At 38.6% G+C, this 18435-nt stretch overlaps 1 protein-coding gene across 6 annotated transcripts in view; it reads left to right on the forward strand.

Moving 5' to 3' along the window:
• The window catches only part of EPHA6 (EPH receptor A6), a 917633-nt gene that overhangs the window by 814043 nt on the left and 85155 nt on the right, over positions 1-18435 (forward strand). For all 6 annotated transcript variants that reach the window (XM_050957100.1, XM_050957118.1, XM_050957110.1 and 3 more), the window contains one exon: positions 2117-2326. In XM_050957100.1, the coding sequence (XP_050813057.1) occupies positions 2117-2326 (210 nt within the window). The remainder of the gene's footprint in view (positions 1-2116; positions 2327-18435) is intronic.

Genomic DNA, 18435 nt, shown 5'->3' on the forward strand with positions numbered 1-18435 from the left:
GCCATTAATGATGGCTTGGAATCTTGATGGCTCCCATTAATGAGGAGAGTTGGTTGTAAATGGCTCTGTTTACTTGCAAGTTTTCCCATATATGTGTGTGCTGGCAAGTGGGTGATGAAGTCTTACAGTGACATGAACTGGAATCCGTATTTAACCTGGTGCTTTTCCATTTAGAATGAGGGGTGGGAATACAGAGAGGGACAAAGGATTCCCACCTTGTGCAAAAGATATATAAGGGGGTGGAACAGAGCATAGGGGGCGGCAGTCATGAGAAATCCCCTAGCTACTACCTGAGCTGGGACCAGGACTGTACCAGCCCAGGGAAAAGGATTGGGCCCAGACTAGAAAGGAGTCTAGTCTGTGAAAGAAGCTTATTGGAACATCTCTGAGTGTGAGATTTCATCTGTAATCAGTTTCTTACTGTATTAGTCTTAGACTTGCGTGTTTTTGTTTTATTTTGCTTGGTAATTTGCTTTGTTCTGTCTGTTATTACTTGGAACCACTTAAATCCTACTTTTTATATCTATACAATCACTTTTTGCTTATTAATTAACCCAGAGTAAGTAATTAAGTCCTGGGATAGCAAACAGCTGTGCATAACTCTCTATCAATGTTATAAAGGATGGACAATTTATGAGCTTACCCTCTATAAGCTTTATAGAGAGTAAAATGGATTTATTTGGTGTTTGGATCCCAACTGGGAACTGAGTGTCTGGGTGCTGGAGATAGGAGCACTTCTCAAGATGTTTTCAGTTAAGCCTGCAGAGGAGAAATCAGTTGACTATATAGGTACAACATGACTCTTTGCGGGATCAGCATTGACTTCTGTGACAGCAGGACTGAGGGCATGTAGGCTGCACAGTATTGAAGCAACTGGGACAGTTACAGGATATCCAGGAGGAAAATGTAATTATGAAACTTACTGGTTCTCAGAGTTAATGTTTATCACATTCCAGTCATTTTGTTCCCAAAGCACATTATAAAGTTGTAGACATTAAAGAGCAAAACTAGTACAAATGACTGGCTTAAATGGAGGGTCTGTAAATCTCTGCCTTGTTTGGAGACTTACAGCTGAAAGCTTTACAAATCTGATCTTGTGTCCACTCTGTGGGTCTTTTTTTGACCTAGAAGGACACATCTCGGAGTTTTGGTCTTATGAGGGTTGATTAGAGAGGGATGTTGAAAGTTAGTCTCCAAACCATTTTCAATAGCTCCAAAATAAAGATCAGAAATAACACACGCATGTGTCTTCACTACAGTGCTAAAGGAGGGTTACAAATTGTGAATACACTCAACTTGTATAAAATCAGCTGTATTGACTTATACAGGGCTCCTAATCATTTAACACTTAAGGGGGCAAATATAGTACTATTTTTAAAAATACTAAATGATTTGCACCAATAGCTACTGGGGTTTGTTAAACAATAGTTAAGATGCCAGTAGAAAGAGTTGCATTTTTATGACTTATTCCCAGCAAAGGAAAAACAAGAGTACCCACTCTGCTGAAATTACTGATTAATACTATATGTGCTCCAAGCCTTGAGATGGCATTTAGCTATTTTTACAATACAAAGGGAAATTGCATACAAAGCTAAACTGGGTGGAGTAAGAGCAGATATACAGCATGTCATTTCCATTGGGTCTGAGGGATTTGGGGTGGGGGGGAGGAGGAGGGACTTTGTTCTAGATTGGTTCATTTATATTGCAAAAATTGATTTTAGGTTTTTGGGAATTTGGAGGGAAGGGCACTGGGGACTGAAGGTTGGGGAGACAAGGGAATTGTTGTATTAAAAGGGGGATTTGATGGAGGGGAGGGAGGTAGAAAAGGAAAAGGAAGGTGACCCACATAATGGACAGAGAGAGAGAGAAGTTGGAGAGCTGAAGGGCTGCAGTATAGGAGGGGGCAAGAAAGAGGACAACCAGCTAACAATGGGAATAAAAGCAAGTGATAACAGAGGATTTTCACTGGGAGTTTTACCTGGATTGGGAGTGCAGGATTGGACCCTAAATCTATAATCAATTTTTAAATGCAAACTGCAGTTTATGTAAATAGTGTTAAATCCATCAAAACTAGAAATGTTCCTTGAACTTACACTGTGCACTATCTTACTTGCAGAAGCATGATGGACACTTCACAGTCATTCAGCTGGTTGGCATGCTTCGTGGAATCGCATCTGGCATGAAGTATCTCTCAGATATGGGCTATGTACATCGTGATCTGGCAGCCCGTAATATTTTAGTCAACAGTAACCTCATGTGTAAAGTCTCTGATTTTGGTCTGTCACGAGTGTTAGAGGATGACCCTGAAGCTGCTTACACCACAAGTGTGAGTGTCTCTTATCTAATTTGAACAGTTTATTAAGTTGTGTCAGCTGCATTTGTTTTATTCCTGTTTCAACCTCATTTGTGCCTCAGATATAGTAGTCTGGATTGACTGTTTTGTTTCATTAATAGTGTGTGGGGTTTGGATAACTGAGCTGCTTTTTAAAAATGTAATCTTCATTGAAGGTTTTTAAGTAATGCCTAAGCCAGCCAGTTTTCTTATCAACCAGTGTTTTTCTCTTCTCTCTCTCCACTCCCTTGTTCCCCACTGTAGCAGAGTGGTCTGTCCAGTCAGCAGGCTTAGTCGTCAGGGCCTGCTGATCTAGTCTCTCTCTCAGTTCAGTGTATGAGGGACCCCCGGAACAGGGTTCAGCTGGGTCAGCTTTCTTGTCAGTCGCACCTTAGTCTTGCCTGTCCTAGGACTAGGCACAGGGGAATCTGGAGGTGGTAGGATAGCCCAGGTCCTCCCATTCCACCAGGTCCCAGGCTAGGACCCTGAAAGTGTGACAGCACTGCCTGGCCTACACTTGGCCCACCTCCTGTTCACCTTCCCCAGCCACTTCCTACCCCACCCAATGTCTCAGTTTGGAGCACGGCTGCTGTTTGATAATAGTCCTTGTTCCAAGCCCCCAGAGTCTTGGGCCTGATGCAGGGAACCCTCTGGTGCCCAGCATACAGTTCTCCCTGTATCTGGAGGGTGTGGGGGAACCTCAGTAAGCACTCCTTCACCTCCTGGAAAGGGTTTCTCTCCACCCCCACTACCTGGGCTGCTGGAGCTCTTTTTATATTTCTCCTTTCCCCAGGAACATGCTTGACAGTGCCTGAGGGGCGGAACCTTCCTGGCCCAGTACTGCTCCAGCTATTTTCTTGCTTTGGCCTTAGTGAGGGGTTTGTAAACCCCATCACACCCACCCACAACCCCAGCGTCAATTTGCAAAGACATACTTTTTTAAAAGGTGAACAAAAATTCTTGCTGATTCCTTTGAACCACATGAAACATTTTGGACATTGTTTTCCATGTAAAATCCATTCTGACATAATTAGATCATATGCAAGTCTTTATACTGTGTTTGTGATCACCTTTATTAAACACTCAGACATTTAGCAATTTCATATGAACTAGCTTGTTTTTGAACTATACAGTAGTATAGCAATATGTTGACTTATTCAGTCCTCTTAAAACCCTTAACAAGCTTGCTAGTTTATAATTTTTCTTCACAGGTTATTCCCTCAGTATCAAATTAATAAAAATATCTTTTTTTAGCATAAAAAATGTTAACTTCTTGTGGCCTTAAAATTAGAGACATGGGATAACATACTATGCTGTTAACGTTCTGGATCCATCTACTCAAACGTGAATCACAGTTTAGCTTTTTTAACATATTTTTTCAGCTGTTAACTTTGTTTTGTTCATTGGAAAGTTTGCCAACATCTTCTTAATGGCATTTTTACACATTTCTGTGATGAAGGCATGCAGTGTTGAGGAAGATTAAGTTGCTCTTATCCATTTTTGACTGATATTGGCATCCAATGAGCTATTGACATTATCTAAAATCTTCTGAAAAGTATCCTACCAGAGATCTGAGCTCATGGGTACTCAAGAGTCTGGAACTCCCCTTCAATGGGAATTCCATGAGTGGAAGACCTGAAGGATCAACCCCTCCCCCCACCCCCACCCCCGCATTTATACTTCAAATATCTAATTATGTTGCTCAAGTTTACCATCTGAAAAAGAACTGACCTTGTTTTCAAGGTTTAAGCCTCCTCACATTAATACTGAAGTGCATTATGCTATAAAAGTAAACTTGTTGGTTATAATGAAGAATACTTTTTTAAAAATTCTTGAACCTGGAGAACACTGTTCAAACTTGACTTACAACATATAAGATATACAGGATGTGCAATATGAGGGGAATAAGAATTGAGTATGTTGGTGTGTCGACAGAAGTTCCATGCTGAATGACAGTCTTTTGGTACAATAAAATTTTAATTCTCTTTTTATAATGATTACTAACATTAAGAATCTTAACTAAATATATGCTCATTTCAAATATATGTTCATCTGTGCCATAGAAATTAAAATGATTACACAAATACACAGCTTATTCTAATTAATAGAGTATCCTTCCAGAATGCCCATAGATTTGTGGGTTCCCATGATAAGGATCAGAGACAAAATGACAGGTTTCGGAGTGGTAGCTGTGTTAGTCTGTATCAGCAAAAACAACGAGGAGTCCTTGTGGCACCTTAGAGACTAACAAATTTATTTGGGCATAAGCTTTCGTGAGCTAGAACCCACTTCATCAGATGCATCTAGCCCACAAAAACTTACGCCCAAATAAATTTGTTAGTTTCTAAGGTGCCACAAGGACTCCTCATTGTTTTTGCAGGAACAAAATGGCTACTCGACCGATTCCTTAACATACTTTCAGTTTAAGAAGTGGTTTGCAGCCACAGTGTGGAACTGATCTAGTGTAATTCTATTGTAATGACTATTCTGTTTGTCCTGCTGAATTCACCGCAGCTACCATAATAGGCCTAGCGTTTTGTAAAACAACAGGTTGTATATCTGTCTGGTTTTAAACCAAAGAATGTTTATTTGAAATTCTACACGCTGACATTCTTTCAAAATGTTGCTCGCATTTACTGAAAGCATTTCAGCACACTGAAAAAAATTAAAAGAAAGTCAGGTATATCCAGTCTCAAAGCTCTTGTAATACACCACTTCCAGCATTAATATTCTATACATAAAAGACTCATGAAACTTTGTAGTTTATTCCATTGTAAATGTGCTTCCCTTGTTTATTTCTTAATCTCTCCCACTGAATATAGCAGGGGTTCTCAAACTGGGGGTTGTGACCCCCAGGGCCAGCTCCAGGCACCAGCTTATCAAACAGGTGCTTGGGGCAGCAACTCCAGAGCGGGGTGGCACTTTCAAGTATTCGGCGGCAATTCAGCGGAGGGTCCCTCACTCCCATTCGGAGCGAAGGACTTCCTGCAAATTGCCGCAGATCGCGATCGCGGCTTTTTTTTTTTTCCTTCTTCTGCTTGGGGTGGCAAAACCCCTGGAGCCGGCCCTGGTACCCCTCAGGGGATCATGAGGTTATTATCTAGGGGATCGCGAGCTGTCAGTCTCCACCCCAACCCCCACTTCACCTCCAGCATTTATAATGGTGTTAAATATAAAAAAGTGTTTTAAATTTATAAGGGGGAGTCACACTCAGAGGCTTGCTGTGTGAAAGGGGTCACCCCTAGAAAAGTTTGAGAACCACTGGAAGATAGTGATAGCTGGAGGAACAGATGCAGGATTACATCCTGCTTTTATTCTTAAGGCAAGCTGGCAAGTTATGATTGGTTAAAACCACTGGGAAATGGTAGACCATTTAACTAAAAATAGGAATTTTCCCCTATTCAGTGTAAAAAAATCATAGAACCTTGGAAAGTTTTCAACTGCTTTATCTATTCAATAGATTTTAACAGATATAACTATTCAGCAATTGCTCCATATGTTTCATAGAGTTTTGATTTTATTATGTGCCTGCCTTTTTGGTTGTAGTATTGTAGTTTTGCAATAATGAGGAAAATTATTGCAAAATCATGACATGCTGTAGACTACAGCACCTATGTCAGATATTTTTATGTCTGTTTGGTCAATCATTCATACTGGGTGGAGAGTTGAACAATGATAAGCTACCCTATACTTAATATTGCTAAAGCACAGCATAATGCACAAAGCCTTTTGCTTGAAAACTGTCCACAAACAGCATTATAAATGGACTTGACATGCCTTCTGCATCACTCTTTCCTGCATTTGAGCTCTTTTTTGAGACTAGAACTGCAGAGAAGCGGAGAGCACTGCATGTCAGACTTCATTAATTGAGGATACCCGCAAAATGGCTTTGTGAACCTCTATAAACATAAAAGTTGGGTTCACAGAACTAGTTTGGATTCATGAACCATTTTACCTATAATTTAAACTCATGGGGTTTCCTCCTTCTCCCCAACCCCTTGGAGATTTTCCTGCCCTTCTTTGTTATTTAGTAATCGGATCACTGGCTGTTTGGTTTTAATACCTAGAGTCATGGCTGTATCTTTAAAGAACAGAAAGGTTCTTTCAGATTGGGACACGTGATCAGCATACACAAAGGAAGGGTATGTATATCCTAAGAGTCAAATCAGAAGCTAATCTCTATGATCCCAATTCTCCCTGTCAGGAGTGAAAGTAACTTAAAGGACTTACTGGTATGCCAGAGTCCTGAGCGGGGGCGTAGCCTCAACCAGAAGAGGCAGGACCTTTCAAGATTTAAAGGCCCTGGGGCTCTGGCTGTGGCTGGGAGCCCCAGAGCTTTTAAATCACTCCGGATCCTCCCAGCTGCAGAGGTGGCTGGGAGCCCTAGGGCTCAGGGGTGAATTAAAGGGCCCGGGGCTCCAACTGCCACAGAGCGCTGGGCCCTTTAAATCACTGTGGGAGCCTGGCTGCCGAAGCTTCGGCAGAGATTCAAAGGGCCCAGGGCTCCCCACAGTGGCAGGAGCACCAGGCCCTTTAAATCCCACCCAAGCCTGGCTGCCAGAGCTCTGGCGGGGATTTAAAGGGCCTGGGGCTCCCCGCAGCAGCTGGCGCACCGGGCCCTTTAAATCTCCACCCGAGCCCAGCTGCCAGAGCTCCAGTGGCGGCAGGGCTCCGGCAGCACTTTAAAGGGCCCGGGCTCCCCACAGCAGCTGGAACCCTGAGCCCTTTAAATCACTGCTGCAGAAGCCAATCCAGTCCGGCACGGCGTACTGACTCTTGCCGATACGCCGTACCAGCTTACTTTCACCTCTGCTCCTTCTTCCCAGGAGACACAAGGTAGAAGAACCTACATTCATTACTGGGAATAATGGTTTCAGCCATAGATTGATGATAAAAAAAGTGGCAGGATGCCACTAGAGCATGTGACTGTAGCCCAGGAAGCCTTGAGCTCCCTTTGTATTGTCAATACAGTTGAATTGCAGCATTCACCTGACAACTATAGCAAAATTTACCTTCACAGTGTGTCCTCCTCGGCCACACAAGCTGGTATCAGTTTCCTAAAGGCTTTGACTCCAGATGGAGCAGAGAATAGTATCAGCATCCTGGAGCTTTGATTAGTGAGGCTGGCCCTGACAGCCTTTCAATGAGTCTTCTGGAAATAAAACATTTTTCTCTGACCAAACAACTTAACCATGGTATCATATGTAAATCAGCAGGGGCCACAATATGACTATTCTACACCAAGATCTTATACAGCTATTCCACTTGGCAGGTATTTACATCCAATCCATCAAGACACTGCACATAATAGAGGTGACGTGCACAAAATCTGATGAGTTAATTAGGACCCTCTTGAAATTGTCAGTCCTTAAGCAGGTCTTAAAGTTAACGCAAAGGAAGATCCCAAGGTGGACCCTCTCACATCTGTGTCCAAACATCTTACAAAATGCATTTTCTCTGATCCCCCTTTCTTTTTTTGAAGAAGATAAAAACAGGACACAAAGTCACCTTATAGCACCTTACTGGCCAAGACATATTGGTTTTCTGACCTAGTTAAGATGTCAAGAGGAAACTAATTTTTTCCCAAATGGCCAGGACCTCATTCACTCAGGAGATAATACCTCGCAAAAACTTGACAAACCTGATCTTAGCAGTGTGGTTCTTACGTAAAAAATTATAAGCGCATTATGTTACTCACCAAAAGTCATAAATATTCTCTTGTAAGCCAGGAAAAAATCCATTAACAGAATCTGCTGATGCCTGGGGTAGCTTTTAGGCATGATGCTAACAGAAAGCAAAGAGATCAGTTTCTTCCATTTGCAAAAAATATGGAGCTTCCTTAGGCTGATTTCTTCATACTTGCAATGTTTTGACCTTGAAGCTATATCCTTCACCTCAACAAATCCGTGGGAGAACTTGTGGACAACTTCTCTACTCCAATCCACATGTTACTAGATCTATCAAAGCAGCGTAAAATCTATTCAATTCCGTGTAATCTTTTTCCATATGCAGGGTAAACCTTGCATTTCAGGTGCTAATATACAGACTTTGTGCTCCTACTATATGAGTTGCTTTATTTCCTGTCTATACAGATGGCCTTTCTAACAGCCAGTTACCTATAGGGTGTGCAGTACTCCACAGAAGAGCCTTGTGGCATATTCCACAATGATATTATTCTGTGCTCCTTTCCTTTATTTATCTCCAAGTACAACACACTCTGTGTTCACAGAAAATAGTGCTTCCTCCTTTTTTACCCTAATCCCTGTGCCAAAAAGAAAAAAGTGGCACAAGTTAGATATTTGCCTAGCAATCTGAGTCTACCTAAAAAGGACCAAGCCAATCAGAAGCCATAAGACCCTTTTTTCGTAGCTTCTCATCCATCGTGCAGGAGACAATGGTGCCAAACTCTTGGCAGGTGGAGAAGATATAGTACAAGAGCAGAATTCAAATAAAAGAATATGAAGTTGTCATGTACTATATCTAGAACAGGCTGCATACACTAAAGAAATATGAAAAGCAGCAGCTTGATTAAACATACACCCTTTGACCATGTATTACAAAGTGGACTTGAGCTCCTCAGCAGACACAGCCTTTAACTAGAGAGTATTGCAATCCATTAGGGAATCCTAGATTGCTCTTCTGTTGTCCAATATATATTGTTTTCACTCGCTAGTCTATGTACTGGATTCTCACTGCTATCACATATTTCTGGTGTGGTTTGGCAGATATCTCTTTACTTTCCCTTGTAAAGATTTTGGCTTACTTCTGTGTTTAGTTTCTCCTAAAACGTATGTCTGACAATGCATCCCACCCTTGTCTCAGTCTTCCTAATTCAGCTTTTTCTAAAGGAGGTTACCTCTTGGACTGCACTCATCACATTTTTTAAAAAAAGTTGCCAGATTTTTCTATTCTTTTTCTGTTGGCACACAGCACCAATTTTTTTTAGAGTGTCAGGAGTTATTCCTATTAATATTTTCAGTAGCTTTGGGAAAACTCATTCCAGAGATTCTCCATGGAGAAGTACTTATGCCACAGGACACCATAGAATCTGCCAGTATATTGCCTCCCATCTCTGTGGACAAAGAGACAGGTCTCAGGTGAAAGCAGGCCAGCATTTGGAGAAAGATGAAATTGATAGGCAAACCAACATTTTTGCCTTCTCTGATGTATTTAATGACTGGATCAGGCCTGTTTGGATCATTACTGATCCACAAACAAACTATTGCCAAGAAAAGTGTTCACCTCTTTTGGGCTGTTGAGCTGAAGGACAGTGGGTCCTCTGACAAATCTGACATGTGAAAGCAGTAATTGAAGGAAAGCTGATGCATCTAATGGCTGATGTAAAGACAGCTGTTATGGAGAACTGCAGAGTTTCCTGGTTCTAAAATTTAATCTGAAGAAGCTTTATTAGAGTCTCCATGTGTGACTGTTAGTAGAGTGGTAAAAAATACTGGTTCGGCTTTTATTTTGTGTTTTGTATGTCTGGTAGTGGAGTGGAAGCTGGAGTTTAGGGACTGGAAAAAATGACAGATGAAGTAGCGAGGGGAAAAGTCTGGAGAAGAAATTACTAAGAAAAGTTACTGCATTACAAGCTCAAACTGAAACACTAGTTAAGAGACAATATACAACCAAGAGGGATGGGGCAGCTGGAGAATGCCCATAAGTACTGTAGTTTAGGATTAGTAAATTTCCCAAAGGCTTTAGACTGTGAGACTACTGTAAGAGCTCATGAATAGTTTAAACAGTACAGGAAAAAACAGAAATCTCAGAAAATGGCTTTCTGACTTTTGTGAAGCCTTTTTTTCTCCAAACTACTGACAGAACTGAGGGTAAATGTGTTTTTGATATTACGGTTAGCAGGTGGGGAGAATAAGAGACTTGTCTCTACTTGATGTAATGGAAGGCAAGACCTACAGCAGGATTCAATTTTGGAACAGAAAAGTGGGAATTAAGATGTAGTAACACCCCATCTGCAATATTTGTGTCTCAAATTGATCAGGAACTGATATCGCAACTTCTCAAAGAACTAAATGCTATGCCTTTTTCCAGGGAGACAAAATTTTAGCTTTTTATTAGAGGTTGCCAAGACAACACCAGATCATAAAAAAAAGACATTTCTAGCATATAAATAGGATCTTTAGTCAATACAGAAGGAGTTTAGGCTCGGTACCTCTGTTTTTGGCTAGCCCAACATTGTAGCCCATGGACCGATTTTCTTTAAAATACATTAAAAATTTATCTGCAATTATGAAGGAATTCTAAGCCCCAGAGAAACATATACATGTGGGAAATGTGTATGTGTAGTGAAAATAGAAGTTGTAGTGCCACTGCAGACTAAACTGGTGATTCTGTTAACAGTGAAACCTTAATAGTTCTGCCTTAAATTTGATTTAGTGAGATAAAAAGCTGCTTCAAACTGAATTATATCATATATAAAGACATGCCTTCAAAATTACTCCTGCCTATCTGTTATATTGCTGAATTCAGTCCTTAATATATTTTGGTTTTTTCCCAGTTTTATGTAGGAATAGGATTATTACCTTGTCCTCACTGTATAATTTGGTGGACTTTATGGGCCTGATCCTGCTTAAGTCAGCCTGAGACACTAAAGTTGAATAAAGTAGCCTGAGCAGCGACAGTGCAGGGTTATTAGATTCAACTGAGGAACAAAACAGATTGATGCCAACAATCTAGTTAAATAGTAACCCAGAGCAAAACTTAAGTGAGATCAGAACAGGGCCCCAAATTTATACACTGAAATTAGGTGAATTATGTTGTTTTCATGAATCACACAATGTCTATTTTCTTGTAATGGTACATGGATTATGTTCAGCCTAGTGAGGAAAAAATATATGATAGGTTGTTAAAAAGTATTTAAAAAGTTACCTAGTTAATTCATGCTGACAAGTGATACTTATGAGCAGAATGGCTGGGAAAATTTCTTTAAGAATCATCTTAACAAGAGCAAATAGAGTGAAACAATTACTGGTAACTGTTCAGGCAAAGACAGAGTGAGTAGGTGCCACAAGGATTTGTATTAACCAGTGTTTGTTTACCTTATTAACTGCATAAGGTAGAGTACAGTTTCTCAGCTAGCTAATTTTGCAGACACAATGAAAATAAAACATTCTAGTATCACCAATATGAGAAGAATGTACAGAAATTGATGAAGTTACATCTTTCAAAGTAGGGGGAAAAAATCTATTCACTGGAATAATAGTTATTTTTTGTTTTGTTTTGTGATTTGCAATGGACCATGTGTCATTTATCAAAATGTAAATCCTATAGAACCAAGCTAACTTTTATAGATAAAATAGCCTGTGCAGAAAATTTTCTGAGAATAAAGATTCAGAAGAGAAAGAAGCAAGCACTGATAACAACAAACTGTTTAAATAGTAACTAACCCAATAACAGGAGGTCATGAAATGAAATTGAGGAGAGGAATAGCATATAAAACATGCAGCTTGAATTTTCACTGCACTTGGTTATAATAGGAAACAAGAGGTAATAAAAATAAATGGCAGACAGCAGGCTAGGAGGGAGTCTGCAATTTTTTTTAAAGATACAGATAAAATTAGATAGCGTCTTCAGCTATATTTTGGAAGTTAGGACGATGATATAGTTGAATTGATTTAGTTCAAATGCTGTGAGTTGACATTACAGTATACTGGTATGGTGATCCATCTCAAAGGAAATCTATCCTTCACTTATCTTCAGAGCCAAAAAATGGATTTTTCCACCATTACACTGCTTAGTGGGTATAGCACGGTAGTCCTTTGCAGAATAATTGGTCCAGTCTAGAAGGCATTATTTTTTAATTCAGATACAGAACCATACTAAATAAGTTACCGATCCACAAAACCAAAGTTTTGTAAGGCCCAACACTTCAATTCTCCTTTTTGGCCTTGTTTACACTGGGAAGGGACAGAGTGCTAGACATAATTTAGCATACAGTGTAGACAAAGATTATGTTTAACAGTGTGTCATGTGGTCATGGTTAATCCTAACCATGCATTTTGTTTTGTATCTACGTTTTAAAATATGCCTTCTAGATTACAGTTAAATCAACTAATATGAATTCGTCAGTCATTCTGGCATCAACTCCTCTGCTCCTCAGCTTTAGGACGGGGGTGCTGATTTGTTTAACAGACTGGAAGTGTCCCAGTTTCTCTTATGTATGAGAGAGTGTATGCACCCATCAAAGCCACAGAGAAGTGGCACACTGTACTACCTATACTGAGGGGGAAACTCTGTGGACCAAGTCCCAAAGGCATAATTCCTTCTCCTATGTAATGGTGCTGTATGTAACTCAGTCATTTTATTTCTATGTAAGGACACATCAGGGAGTGAAAAGATTGATGATGGGGAAGATAAAAGGAGTACAGCTACAAGGGAGAACATAGGAATGGAGAAAGACCATTATTTAGGAAGAGGAAGAAAGAGAGAAATCATGGGCAAGCTACGTATTTCTCAATCTGCCACGTTTAAATTTGGTCCCCTATGACAGTATATTATACTCCATGTATCTAATAGCCTGCTGTACAGTTCTATTTCCTCTCTACGTTGCTTTTATGAAAAATCTAACAAAATACAAACTATCCTTCCCAGACAACAAACAATTCAGAAGGTGTCATTTAAATAAATAACTGTTTTTATTATATATTCAGAAATACAATTTCCTGTTTCTCCTGGTGACTTGATTCCCTAATTAAGTACTCTGAGATACATGGACAGGGTCAGTTTCCTTGCAGGACTTTGGTAATACCTTCCACTACATACAGGGAACTTTTAAAATATATTTTAGCTGCATCATATGTGGTATAAAGTGCTTAGAGCCAGAATGGTTATTCATTAGATTTTCAAGTATTGTGTGGGATAGTGTTGTATAATTAACTAGTACAACTTCTAGCAAGTCATTTTTAGAAGTGAACTTCCCTTGTGATCCATAACTGGAAATGTGTCCAGTGAGATCACGACATCAAACTATTCATTTTTCCATAGGATTTTTTTCCCAAACCTTAAGATCTTCTGATTATTATTAAGATCGGCTTTTGTGAAAGGTATGGCACACAGTGGATCTGGGCCAAAACAAATAGCCATTGTTAGCATCTAAGTAATCCTTAAATATCTTTACAATCATAGATGTGTCTAACTGATATGCTTGAATATTATTTCTGAAGTAACATCAATGAAATTAAGACTGTGTATATTGGAATGACACTGCGTAAAATATTTTAAAACACCCCATGTGATTAAGGGTCCTAAGTCCCTTTTTTTTTTCAATTAGACTTAGATGCTTTTGAAAATGTTACTTTCCAGTAGCTACCAGTCAACATTTCAAGATAGTTTTTGGAAACACGGCCTTCAGTAAAAGAAGAACATGGCAGTTACCCACTCTCCATGAATTGTTACGGCATTTTGCCATTAATACCTAATATTATCAAAGGCCTCTCAAAACACTTCAATAATTATCTGAATTTTCAGTCTAATTTCATGCATGTCTGTTTTTGTCATGCATCTGAAGCTTGATTGCAGGCATTCATAATTGTTTACTTTTAATTTATTAATCAGAATCACCATATTGCAAGACTATAATTAGGGAGATGTGGCAAACATGCAGAATATAAAGCTATTTATAGATTTCTAGCAATATCTAATACTAATATCCATGCTTGAGATTAAAAATATAGGGATAGTGCACTAATACCAAAGCTTTTGTTTTTATTGCTAATCATGTGAATGGGCTTTATTGTACATGGCAGTTTTGAAAGGCTATTGCAATGTCTACATTAAGTATAGTTTCACTGTGTGTGATAGTTTACTTATTATTAAGCTTTGCAGAATTCAATTTTGTTTTATTTATTTATTTTTTGTAATTTTGATGAATAATATCTCTGTTTATTTGTAAGCATTTTTTTCAGTTTTTTTCTATATGAATGTGCACAATTGTGTGAAATTATGGGGTGAGTCTACATATGCCAAAGTATACAAACTAAATATCCTTAAATCAAACTCAAATAAGTTCTCAAGCAGCATTTCTCTTACTTTGCCTTTCTTTAAATTTTGATTATTGATGGAAATTTTTTGTCAGTTTGTGGCTGTACAATGAAAGTGATGTTTACCAGCATCGACTGATTAAAAATCTAATCCCTCCAACCCTTCTTATAATTTAGAATATTAATATTCAAAAAATCAGCTGATATAATGTACCAAAAAATATTTTACCATGTAAACATATTAAACTGAAACACAGCTGAAAGCAGACTGCACAGGTGATGACATACTCTAGAAGAGTTTAAAGTCAGTTCCATAAGATCAGCATTGTTGTATTAAATACCAAGTGAACTGACACTAACTACACCTCTACCCCGATATAATGTGACCCGATATAATACAAATTCTGATATAATGTGGTAAAGCAGTGCTCCGGGGTGGGGGAGATTGTGCACTCTGGTGGATCAAGGGAAGTTCAATATAACGTGGTTTCGCCTATAACGCGGTAAAATTTTTTGCCTCCCAAGGACCTCGTTATATCAGGGTAAAGGTGTAGTTACTTTGAGGTAGTAACATTTCAATATACAGAGCAAATAGGGCAACCTCCAGAAATCATCAGAGAATGTAGTTTTTACCCAATATGATTTTTTTTCATTCAAAATCACTAGTTTTGAAAACAGGTTTAAGAAGTTATAGCTGTTTACTGCATACTGTGGAAGGCAGGCTGGGTGAGTGATTCAGAGAGAACACAAGAACCATTCAACTCCAGTGATCCAAAGAATTCAACTCCAAACTATTATATTTCTGAACTCGTTGAAGGAAACAAGACCTTGAATATTTTGTATTCTGCTGTTGCAACAGCCCAGCTTCTGAACTTAAAAGCAAATACTTTTGTGAAAAGTAACTTTTCCTCATGTTTCCATATAAAATTTTAGATTGGAAAATTTTAAGTTATTGACTTTGCTGAATGTTTTTAAACACTTCATAATTAAAGATTAACCTATTCCACACTAGAATGGAATTCCCATTGCATTACATACTGAAGTACATGGAAAGGAATTTCAGAAGAGTCCATTATAATTGTGATTAGCATGTGAGAAGAATGAATTCTTCAAAGGCATCAAGCCTTTACAGAATGGGGACATATTCCAAATTTTCCTGCTGTGAGTTTCTGAAAAAGAGCCTCGGAAAGAATTCCATATTGTGCCCCTGGAAATGCTCTTCTGATAGCACTGGGTCCATCTGTGCTGCTCCTGTGTATGTTCAGCTTGCAGTTAATTTATCACTCTATACAGGATCATCTGAAGATCAGATCAGAAATACAGTGCAGGAAGAGAGAAAAAAGCCTGATGGCACTGAAAGACACACCATGATCTTACTTGTCTTGTTAGAGTGGGAGATGTGCCATAATATGTACTGGGAACCAGGAAGCTTTTCAGGGATGGCGTCTCTTTTTTATTTGGGGGGCGGGTTGTTCTTATTTTTTGAAGAAGGATCAGAGTCAAGGTGAAAGATGACCAAAAATAGGCAGTGTTGTTGTAGCTGTGTCAGTCCCAGGATATTAGATGGATAAGTAATATCCATTGGTGAAGTAATATTGAACCAACTTCTGTTGGTAAAAGAGACAAGCTTTCAAGCTAACACAGAGTTCTTCTTCAGGTCTGAGAAACTTACTCAGAGTGTCACAGCGAAATACAAGATGTAACAGATTGTTTAGCATTAAGTAGTTAACACACATTTCAAGGGACCCTTCAAGGGGGACTGAATAATGACATTGGATTTATGGCGTTTATGCTTTAAAAAAATGGAGAGGGAGGCCAGTAGTACTGTCTTCTATATCTGGTGGAAATATCTGAAGTTGGCTGAATTCAGGCTGTCCATTTTACATTACTTTATACAATCACAAGGACTAGGTTGTGCATTTGCCCTTTGGTGGTACTTTTAGGCTTTGCATTTACCCTTTGAAAAACACAAGTTTAATTTCACTGCTATAGATAATGTCAAGTCACTGTCTGGCTGAATACTAGAAAGTGAAATCACATGCTTCCTCTGATAATAACGCACAGTTCAGAAGGGCTTAGGACACCCTATTCATGGAACAACTCTCAAATAAAAAAAAATGTTCCTAGTTATTTTCCATGTTTGCCTCCTATTTTTACATAAAAGAATCTCACAAATCAACGAGAGGCTAGTTAAATAAAAAGGGGGACAGGATTGCATTATAATGCACAGCATACACGTTATTTTTCCTGAGCTAGAAGACCTAATCATGCTTTCATTGACGTACATGTTAGGTTTGTCACTGATTTCAATGGGAGCAAGATGAAGCCCAACATGTGTACTACTTCTGTATGCCTCTGAATTTTTCTGTTCTGACAGGTGCTAATTCTAGGATTTTTATACTCATCCTGCATTATGCCTCCTTCAAGGCAGTTTTTTAATATATAATTTGATATCAGAGTTTCAATTTTTTAACGTTCAAGAATTGCAGAAGAAATATTTGTTGGCATATAGGAGATATGCATATCTAGACTTAATTTGCTGTTATTTATGTTAATGTCAAAACTGTGTGACTTATTAGGGACCGGAACTGTCCAGCTTATGGGCCCAGCCTAATTTTGATTGAAATCAATAAGGAGTCTTTCCATTGACTTAATGGGAATTGTATTTGGACGTAAATCAGAAGTGTAGGTGTAATAAAAAGAAATGGTTATATCTACTTGATGTTCTGTTTACTTTTGTGAGTAGTTTTGTTTGCAAGAATGAAAGCCAAATTGTTTCTCTGATTTCTTTCTTCCTTTCTTTTTTAATCAAAAGCCCTCAGGAATCTTATATAAGCTTTTCTGTCTGATCCGATTTCCAATAATTTCAACTGGTAAAACTGATTCTTTCAGGCCTACTTTATGGCATATTGTCACAGTAGCAGCTCCTTGACCAGCTTTGAATGATTCCTGTTTATTACAATTGAGACATTACCTTTTGGGGTGACTTACAGATTATAATTAGATGTAATGATTAGAATATGTTTACTGAGTTTTCCCTTTAACAGAATGCTGTAGGAATATTACAGCATAGGGGTTGACTGGCCAATTTCAAAAATACAGCAGACCAAGATTTGTATGATTCTGATAAATGTGGGTCAGCTATCACAGTCTTTACTCAATACTTACTCAGGCTTCAACAGGAGTTTTGGCTGAATAAGCACTGTGTGATTTTGCCCTTGGTATCTAACATATTTAATCTACTTCACTATGCACTGTGGAAGCCTTTTGAAAACAGATATTTTGTCTTGTCTTTGACTGCCCCACTGTGGCTGCAATGGATTGGATTTAAAATGTGGCAAAATATATGGATTAGTCTTCAGTCACTCTTGAAAGTGAGAGTACCTCTTTATGCTGAAGATTAAAAAGCTACTTCTTGCTTATTGTATCAACTGTAACTCTGAAACTTTTTTTACAATTATGTGCAACAATTTCATATAGCCTCCTGGAAAAACAATATCCTTTACTAATACAGTAGTTTCATTGCTCCCTGTCCTTTAGTTGCTAGCGTTTTAATCTCTTGTTTTCAGCTATTATATCTTTAATAATGTAAAACATAACTTGCTCCTTACCAAATCATTCTCCTGTAAACTGTTTGGGTGAATATTGTTAGCTACTGAGTTTGGGTTCCCTGTGGCTCGTTAAGAACTCTGGTCATAAATTGTGATCCCTCCCCTTTAGTAAAGAAAACCATCTAAAGTAAAAGCTGAGACAAAGTCATTAAGTCATCAATAAATTCAGAGATTCTGCTGCTTGCCCAAAATATCCTTTCTTGACAAGGAAATCATTAGATGAGCACATTGAATTAATCTCAGGTAAACAAAATTTCAAACTTTGACACTTTTAAAAGCATTTAAAAGTTGTGAAACTAGATGTGATCACCACTTTTTTTCCTAAACAATATGAGCAGACTTACTACTTTGTTTACATTTTTCGTTACTATGCGGAAATGTAGTTCAAGGTCAAACTTCTTATTCTTACCTTTAAGACCACACAACCCTAACCATGCCTCCATCTCTGTTCTCATTTCTAACCATATGGACCTTTACTCTGCCAGTGAATCTCACT

This window comes from Gopherus flavomarginatus, chromosome 1 (assembly GCF_025201925.1).
Source record: "Gopherus flavomarginatus isolate rGopFla2 chromosome 1, rGopFla2.mat.asm, whole genome shotgun sequence".
NCBI lineage: Eukaryota > Metazoa > Chordata > Testudines > Testudinidae > Gopherus > Gopherus flavomarginatus.